The following is a 9,607-nucleotide window of genomic DNA, read 5'->3' as shown; positions in this document are numbered from 1 at the left end:
ACTGCTTTAATCGAACTGGCTCTAACTGCTTGTCGAAGAAGTAAACAAAATTTTCCCAAATAAGTGATATACACTGTCCCGGTGAAAATCTAAAATTGTAGCTATCCTTTGCTGCTATTCCCCGATGATGTCCTCTATGCTGACTATTTTTAATCTCTGGTTTGGTACTGAGTCGACGTTAAAATTTTTTCACATATTCCTTTATTTTTTAAGTTGCATATGAATCTAGTCTGCCCAACGCTATGGTGTTCTTAGTGTCAGATATCCTTCCTATTCTTTCGGAGTCAAGCCTCGTGCTATGCGGTTCTATCAACAGCTGGTTGTGGTGATGATGAAATCATTGGTATTGCCTCTTCATTAGGAATGACTGGTACAATTAGTGGTGGAACTCCAGAAAGTGATACTGCTGGCAAAAACGGATACGCCTCTCGCTCCTCGAGTGCTACAAAATCTTACTACAAACGATGTCATAAAGTCGATCAGATATTGTGGAGCCTACTGTGGCTCGGGCTCTGTTTGCCCAGCTCTCAGGGTACGAGTTTTATCTCGACCGTATCCTCATCCCAACATTTATAATATCGAGAGGAGAGCTTATGATCACAGTAAGTGAGATCACAAAGAGCCCCCTTCAATCCTTTTGGAGAAGGAACAGTAATTTCTAATGAGGGAGAAGACAAAGATTGGATCAATGTGATTTCCCGTAAAAGGTATAATAAATTCTCTTCAAAATCTAATGTTTCCAAATCTTTTGTTGATACTCGGAAGATTCATCAACATGCATTGTCAAAAGATGGTGGCAGAAATCACTCTTCAGAATCTAGGGTCAAAGCAAATAACAATTTGCACCAGAAACAGAGAATTGCTGAATCGTGGAATTTTAAATTTGTTGGATCTACATAATGGAAGGATATTTGTACTATGGGCAGAGTTATAAATCAAAATTGTTCTTTAGAATTTTTTCCCCCTTCTATCGATAGCAATGGCATGCAATATGCTACTATTCCAAGGTCAGAAATTCTTCTTAATGTTGAGAAATGGAATAATACATTAATTGGATATGTGCTTGGTGATAAACCTTTCTATTCACATCTAAAAGGTTGTGTTGGACGTCTTTGGAAAGTAAACTGTTCCCTTGAAATTTTTTCTAGAGAGAATGGATTCTTCTTTTTTAAATTTGGTTCAAGTGAAGAGATGAACAGAGTTTTAAATGGTGGCCCTTGGCTATTTGATGGAAGGCTTATCATTCTCAAACAATGGTCTGAAAATATTGGGTTAGAAAGAGATCTCCTTACTACTGAGCCAGTTTGGATTAGATTCCCTTCTTTGCATCTCAAGTTATGGTCTACTAATATTATTGGACGTATTGCTAGCACTGTGGGTATTCCTATATATATTGATCAAGCTACTGCATCTGGGGAGAGACTAGCATATGCCAGATGTTTTGTGGAAATCTCTTCTAAAGCTAAACTTCCGAATTCTGTTAGAATGGATTTAGGCAATGGAGAATGGCTAGAAACTAAAGTGGAATATGAATGGGTTCCTCCTAAATGTAGCAAATGTTTAGTTTTTGGACATGTTGAGTATCAATGCCCTGTAGTTCTAGTTGAGAAATGGGTCCCTAAAGCTACATCTGATGAAAGAGTTAAGGCCATAGAAAATGAGTTACATGTTAATGATTCTAACTTGTCAGATAAGACTTCTTCTCAGCATAGTATTCCAGACATTGGTGCTAGCTCTGATCAACCAAAAATTGTTTCAGATTCAGGTTCTCCTCAAGAGGATGTTATCAATTCATATGGCTCAGATAAAGGAAAAACAGTTCTATCTGCTCCAAATTTATCGGAAGGAAATGATAATTTGGTATATGGAAATGCAGGTATAAATGAGGTACTACCAAATGTGGATGATAATGATTCTGAAGACATATTAAATGATGATACTTTTATCAATATTGAATTAAATGAGTCTGTGGAATTATTAAATCAAGATGTGGTTGATCAGAATAAGATGATACAAGGCATACAGGATTCTACACTTATTAGTGAGCACTCTGATACAAGTAAATCCTTATCAGCTACAAAGGTGAACTTTGATTCTTCAGACCCTACTACAATTATGTCAAAGAAGAATGTCCATGCAGCCAATACAGGTTTTAATAATCATATTAATTCCAGTCATGCGCAACAATATCAAGAAGAGAATGATTCTTTACAAACAGGAGAAGATAAAATGAAGGAGAAAGTAATAGATTTTCCTATTGCTACTGACAATCCTGCCTGGTTACTAGAGAAAAATCTGCTGTTAATGAAGAAGAAAAACCAGGTTAAAATAAATAAAGAATCTTCATTAGGTCCAAAAAGAGTCACAAGGGCCTCCTCAAATTTTTGCTCATGACCATGTTATTTTGGAATGTCAGAGGCATGAACAATTTGGGAAGGAGAAGGGATATTAAAAGACACATTCAATATGTGAAACCGAGTGTTGTTGGTTTGATAGAGACCAAAGTAAAATCAGATAAGGCATACAGAATTACATAATGTATTCCTTCTCATTGGTCGTATTGTAATAACTACTCTGCTTCTAATAGAGGTAGAATATGGATAGCTTGGGATTCTGAGGTGTGGAATGGGTCAGTATTATCAGTTACATTACAACAAATAACTATAAGTCTTCAGAACAATGGAGGGCTCAGACTGATTTTGAGTGTCATTTATGGGGAGAATTCAGAATTAAGAAGAACAGCATTATGGGCTGACATTTCAGATATCTATACCAAAGTTAACAATATGCCATGGTTGTTAGTGGGTGATTTCAATATTTGTAGATTCTCTTCAGAGAAAGTTGGAGGTATGAAATTAACTACCAAGAAGCTTCAAGCATTCAATGACTGTCTTCAGCTATGTGGTTTATCTGATATCAAGAGTACGGGGTTAACTTGGACATGGCATAATAATCAACAAGGTAGATACAGAATCTATGGTAAGTTAGATAGGGCTCTGGGAAATACTAATCTGATTGATAAATTTCCTAATGCTTTTATAGAATATAAAAGCTCCTCTTCTAGTGATCATACTCCAGTTATTGTTCATCTTGTAGCCTGCACAAATTCAGATCCAAAACCTTTCAGGTTCTTTAACTACTGGGTTCAATGCCAGGGATATGAAGAATTGATCAAAGAGGTCTGGAATAATCATTTTGAAGGCTCTACTATGTTCAGATTTGTTACCAAGCTTAAAAATCTCAAAAAAGCTCTGAAACATTGGACTAAAGAGACTTTCTCTTCAACAAAGGCTAATATTCTTAAATTATCTAAACAGTTGGAGATCATTCAAAGTAAATTAAATCAGGATATGGCAAATGAGGAGTTACAGTCAGGAGAAACTGTAGTATCTTATGAACTTAGTGGATGGCTTGATAAGGAGGAACTTGAGCTCAGACAAAAAAGCAGACAATTATGGCTTCAACAAGGAGATAGAAATACTAAATTCTTCTATAACGCTATTAAGCACAGAATTTCTACAAACAATATCAGGTATATTATTAATCAAGATGGTACTCCTATATCTTCTTTTGACAAGATGAAAATGATTGCCCCTAGATTCTATGAAGATCTTTTCAACCAAACTTCATACTGGAATGTGTTTCCTAAAGTCACAGTGAAGAAAATCCTAACTGTAGAAGCTAAGCAATGGTTAGTTAAGGACATCAATCACAAGGAGATTAAAGAGGCACTTTTCCAAATGAATCCAGATAAGGCTCCAGGCCCTGATGGGTTTAACGCTTATTTTTACCAACACAATTGGAGTATGATCAAGGATGATGTGATTGTTGCTGTGAAGTCTTTTTTCTCTTCAGGTAAAATACTTAAACAGATAAACCACACTTTTCTCACTCTAGTGCCAAAATCAAAAGAAGCCACTTCCATTCAAGATTATAGGCCTATCTCTTGCTGCAATGTTATTTACAAAATTATTTCTAAGATCTTAAGTAACAGATTGAAGTTGGTTGTGGGAGAGTTGATTTCAAATAATCAACATGCTTTTCTGCAAGGTAGACAAATAGGTGAATGTTCTTTATTGGCGCATGAACTTCTAAGAGATTTCTCTAAGAAGCATGGAAAAAGAGCTTGTTTCAAAATTGATCTGCATAAAGCTTTCGATAGCATAAATAGGGAGTTTGTTTACTATATTATGCACTGCATGGGATTTCCACCAATATGGATCAATTGGATCAAAGAATGCCTCTCTACCCCTTCTTTTTCAGTCCTGTTAAATGGCTCTTCAACTGGGTTTTTTCAAAGCAATAGGGATATTAGACAGGGGGATCCTCTATCCCCTTATATATTTGTTTTGGTGATGGAATTTTGGTCTATTAGCATGGAGGTTGCTACCATTTCGGGGAAAATTCAGAATATTAAGAAGAATCACAATCTGCAAGTATCCCACTTATTATTTGCTGATGATATGCTGGTCTTTTGTAGAGCTAACAGGAATTCTTTTGAGGGCATTAACAATTTATTGGAGTCTCTTACACTTTATATAGGGCTGAGTATCAATAAAAGCAAAAGCAGAATTTTCTTCAGCAAAGGATGCAGAAATAAAGATGTTCTAAGTTCTTTTATGGGCATATCAAGAGGGTATCTCCCAGTCAAATACTTGGGTTTACCTTTATCTTTCAATTATCCTAAAGCTAAAGATTTTCTACCGCTAATTGATAAAGTTAGAAGAAAGATTGAAGGCTGGATTACATACTCCTTATCTTTTGCTGGAAGGATTGAACTCATTAAATCAGTTCTATATAGTACCATTGCATATTGGTATTTTGTCTATAAATTCCCCAACTCAATTGTTCACAGTTTGGAGTCTATTTTTGCTAACTTTCTATGGAAAGGAAAGTTACATACTATCAATTGGAAGGATATTTGCCGTCCAAAAAAAGAAGGAGGATTTGGTTTGAGGAAATTAAATGATCTATGTCATGCTGCTGGCATTAAATTGATATGGAGACTTATTACTACTTCTACCCTTTGGTCTAATTGGATGAAATTCAGATATGTCAGGGATGGAAATTTTTGGGATGCACCAGCTCATGCTATGGACTCTGGAACTTGGAAGTTCTTTTCAGGTCTTAAATCTAAAGCAATGTGTTGCATTAGGAAATCAATTGGTAATGGTGAAACAACTTCTCTTTGGTTTGATCCTTGGGTTCTTGAAGGCAGACTGTCGGATACTCTATACCAAATAAATCCACATCTAACAGGCACAGAAGATTGGTCAGTTGCTCACATCATTCAACAATCTCAATGGCATGTTGTATTACCATGTCTCTTTCCAATAATTCAGTATATCTCAAATATTAAAATAATTGGGCAAGATGATCAATGGTTTTGGCTACCTAATGCAAATGGTAAATTCACTTTTGAGTCAGCATGGAATCAGGTAAGAACATCTTACCCTTCTTATGAGTTTTTTAATGTGGTTTGGTTTCCTTCATCAAATCCTAAGATGGCTTGCTGTATGCTTAAAAGTTTATATAATAGATTGGCAACTAGAGACAGACTGTTCAGATTTGGAATTATCTCTGCTGTGGAGTGTGTTCTCTGTTCTGGTGGGATTGAGTCTAGAGATCACCTTTATTTTCAATGTCCTTATTCTGCATATATTTGGAAGCTCTGTAAACTCAAACTTCAGCTTGATGCCACGGTCACAAATGACCTCAGAAATGAAGCTCTGGAAATTCAATCAAAGTTCAAGTTGAAAGACAAAACTTATATTCTGTCCAGAATGGTTTTAAATGCAGCTGTATGGCATATTTGGCAAGAAAGAAATAGGCGTATATTTCAAGCTCAACAGTTGCACAAGGTGATGGTGTTTAGACGTCTCTACGAGGATATAAATGTTTTACTTAGAACCTGCACATGGAAGACTGGTAATAATAATATCCTTGCTAATTGGGAATCTGCAGAGAAATGTAATTAATCTCTTTCATTCCAGAATCTCAGAGATATTCTGATATGTATTGTGTACTGTAATGAACTTATCTGGCTGTGGGTCAATCAGGTTTCTCTCTAGGATCTTTAGTTGATGGTGACGGCCAGGGTCCTCTCCCCTCTCTAAAATCACAATACGTATACATAACATATAGTATTCACGCAAATACTTTAAATCAACATTAAATAATTGTCATAATTTTTTTTTCAAAATTAAGATATACACACATATTGTCCTCACTTATTCTAGGAATTCCTAGCAAACTCTATACATGAATCCTAGGAAACTCTATCCTAACTCCATAATTTGACACAGGAATGATCCTAATGATGCTGGAACTAGAGCTCTGATACCAACTGTGACGCCCCAGGGTTCACACAAGGCTGCAGTCCAAGGTGAAATCCAGATTGTCAAACCTACCAAGCACCAAACATCATGCTATGACATGTTTCACCATCACAGTCACTATCTCTCCAGTGGAAATAACAAATAGGTGAATATACAAAATAGGCAAATAATAGAAGTAGTACAAAATTAGATATGCACAAAAGAAGTATATCAACAAATGAGCCCAACTGAAATAGAATGAAAATATCTTTGAGTCTGAAATACATCTCAATACAATGAGTCAAATAAAATCTTACTAAGGCACTCAGCCTCTACAAAATGAATACAACTCTAAAGGCTAAACAATGAACATAACTATATAGTAGAGCTTCAACTGCTAAAACTGTGCGACGGCGTCTATGATAGAACTCCGTCATTCTGTGGCTCTCTGAAACTCTAATCTGCCTAAAAAATATAATTTAAATAAAAAGAACAACAACAAGAGCGTCAGAGTGCTACAGTAAGATCACCTCCATCCGTCCCTAGGGAAAGGGCTGCTAGATGAAGTGGAGACTCTATCTATTAAACATAGTCTACCTATAATAATTTTCTCGTATCTAATGGAGTTAATATTTAGACACCTACAAGACGAGACGTAGTACGTTGAGCGAAATAATCTAAATAAGGAAACCCTCACATATATACCATTTGTCTCAAATTGTAGATCCCTAAATACCAATTTTAACTCTATGAATGAAAATAACACTCAAAAGAAATACTCCAAGCCTAAACCATATAGGACCAATGTCACAATCTCGAACTACTTCTCAAGTAGTTGGCGCAATAATAAGATAATATCATCCATCTCAAAAAAAAAATCACCATAGGCCATATCCTGTATGCCACAAATCAATGAATGTGCCCTACTCATGGGTAATCTAACATGGGAGTAACTACAACTGATGATACATATATGTGTGCATCTCCTTATGCAATAGCGATACTCTTGTAATATTCTTACTCAATCGCTCTGTGATAATAGGTTTTATCTCCCTATTCTGGATACATAAAATAACGATACTATTGTAATACTCTTACTCAATAGTTTTGAAGCAAATAGGTTTTATATCCCTATTTCTGGATGATGCATCCAAATGATCATACAGCGGAGTATAGACATATCAGCCAAATGCTAAAACCCCCGATCATCTTCGAGTATTGGTACAGTCGCGGTCTCATTACGGGAAACATCAAATACTCCTAGTGTAGTACAGTCACGATCTCATTACGGGGAAACATCCTTACTGAGCATCCATAACTGATGAACACTATTTTATTATATGTTATTACACTTTCATCAATTCAACGTGTATCAGAAATCTTAACAGTGCGTGTTAACACAACATAAACTAAGTGTATGTGCACATATCTCGGTCTGTGTGTCCATAACTGGTGTTCACCATCATCTTAGGTGTTAAACAACTCTTAATCATTATAATATAATAGTACAAGATCGAGAAACTCTCTCAAAAATAACAAACAAGAGCAAAACTCAAGAAACTTTCACGTTATATATTAATTATTTCAAATCAGCACATTTGCAGTTTTCTGCAGAATATATTATTAGTCAATTGAGCATATCTTTCTCTAGACAAACTAATTTTAAGAATAGTTTTTTTTGAAAACTAGATTCACATAGCTATCATTTGGAACTAGTTTGGTTCAGTTTGGAGTTCATATGATATCTCTAATTTCTAGTTAAACGTTATATATGTGCAACAGTTTTTCTGAAGAATGTATTATCAGTAAATTGAGCATATCTTTCTCTAGGAAAACTATCTTTAGGAAAGATTTTCTATTTTAAAATCTAGATTCACATATATTTCAATTGGCATCAGTTTGATTAAATTTGAATTTCATTTGTTATTTCAAATTACTAGTTAAACAGTATATATGTGCAGCAGTTTTCCTGCAGAACATAACAAGCATGATTATTTACACAAGAAATCATATTTAAACCTTCAATCATGTTTAAAACATACTGAAGCATATATAAAACATATAACAATACTTAAACTTTGATAATCACTTACTGAAATTATTTCGAACATAAATCAAACTCTTGTGTTAATCTAATTAGGGTTTTTCAACCTAATTAACCAAATTCTTCAATCTAAAGCATGAACTTTTAACATATTAAACATAAGTATGAGTGCTGAAAACTTAGAAAAGATATACATTTATTAAATCATATTTTTAACACTTAGGTACCACAAACCTAGGGTTTTCTTATCTTTAATCCACATATAAACTTAATTAAATGTCAAATTAGGGTTTAAACATGATTAGAACATGATTAACAAGTTAAAAAATAAAATTTTGAAGAACCCTAATGATCATGATCATGTTTCTATTATAAACAGTAAGAAAAATATGTAGATCTAATATTTGTTTAAGATCTAACAATAAAAATCTATTTTTTCACATTAGATTAATATCTAAGCATGTAAACATAATTTAAACTTCTAAACTAGTTATTTAACTATGAAGATGGGTTTAGATATAAGTGGTCTTGCCTTAATATCATGTGCAAGCCTCTGAAACAAATACCAAGTAATCCACAAGCATAAACAACCCGTTCTTCCTTGCCACACGTCGATGATCTTGCCCTTGTATCGGTGTTTGGCTTCACAAAGCTCTCTAAACTCATAAGAAAAAGATCTAGAGTTTTTGAGGTGAGAAGGTGGCTGCTAGGGTTCATAGATATGATAAAAGAAAGGAATTTTTATTAAAAACATAGGTATTTATAGAGGCAAACCCAAAACAAACTTGTTTGACCCGAACCAGGAAACCTAGTCTGACTAGAAAAATAACCTTTGATATTTTGGCTGTAACTTTCTCATCCGACCTCAGAATGAGGTGATCTAAGATTTGTTGTGTAGATAGTAAAAATTACCTTTGCAGACATACGAGAAATTTGCCTGCGAGTCAGAGTCATTTACCGGTCTTGAGGGTGGGGGCTCACCCATGGGCCGGACTCACCAGCGCAAACCCAAACCGCGCGGTTGCCAAATTTGCTCGCATTTGCTTATCATAGATTCGCCTGTATGATCGACTCACCCACACGAGTCAAGATTGTCCAGATTCGCCTTTATGATCGACTCACCCGCACGAGTCAAGATCGTCCAGATTCGCCTGTATGATCGACTCGCCCGCACGAGTCAAGATCGTCCAGATTCGCTTGTATGATCGACTCGCCCGCACGAGCTGAGAGCCAAATTCACCTACAA

At 35.3% G+C, this 9,607-nt stretch overlaps 1 protein-coding gene across 1 annotated transcript; it reads left to right on the top strand.

The window, feature by feature from the left end:
* Positions 1-363: 363 nt before the first annotated feature.
* Positions 364-5,978, top strand: LOC109827551. Its single transcript, XM_020394556.1, has 3 exons — positions 364-500; positions 978-2,300; positions 2,588-5,978. The coding sequence occupies exons 1-3, from the start codon at positions 364-366 to the stop codon at positions 5,976-5,978; spliced, it is 4,851 nt and encodes a 1,616-aa protein (XP_020250145.1).
* Positions 5,979-9,607: the final 3,629 nt, after the last annotated feature.

Source organism: Asparagus officinalis, unplaced genomic scaffold (genome assembly GCF_001876935.1).
Source record: "Asparagus officinalis unplaced genomic scaffold, Aspof.V1 AsparagusV1_Un290, whole genome shotgun sequence".
NCBI lineage: Eukaryota > Viridiplantae > Streptophyta > Magnoliopsida > Asparagales > Asparagaceae > Asparagus > Asparagus officinalis.
This window is presented reverse-complemented; position numbering and strand designations above follow the sequence as displayed.

What these genes read in the sequence shown, in the direction of transcription:
- LOC109827551 (XM_020394556.1), top strand. Translation starts at nt 364, where the DNA reads ATGACTGGTACAATTAGTGGTGGAACTCCAGAAAGTGATACTGCTGGC. An exon ending in CAGATATTGTGGAGCCTACT is followed by an intron (nt 501 to 977) that starts GTGGCTCGGGCT and finishes TTCTATCGATAG; the next exon opens with CAATGGCATGCAATATGCTA. An exon ending in TTACTAGAGAAAAATCTGCT is followed by an intron (nt 2,301 to 2,587) that starts GTTAATGAAGAA and finishes TGCTTCTAATAG; the next exon opens with AGGTAGAATATGGATAGCTT.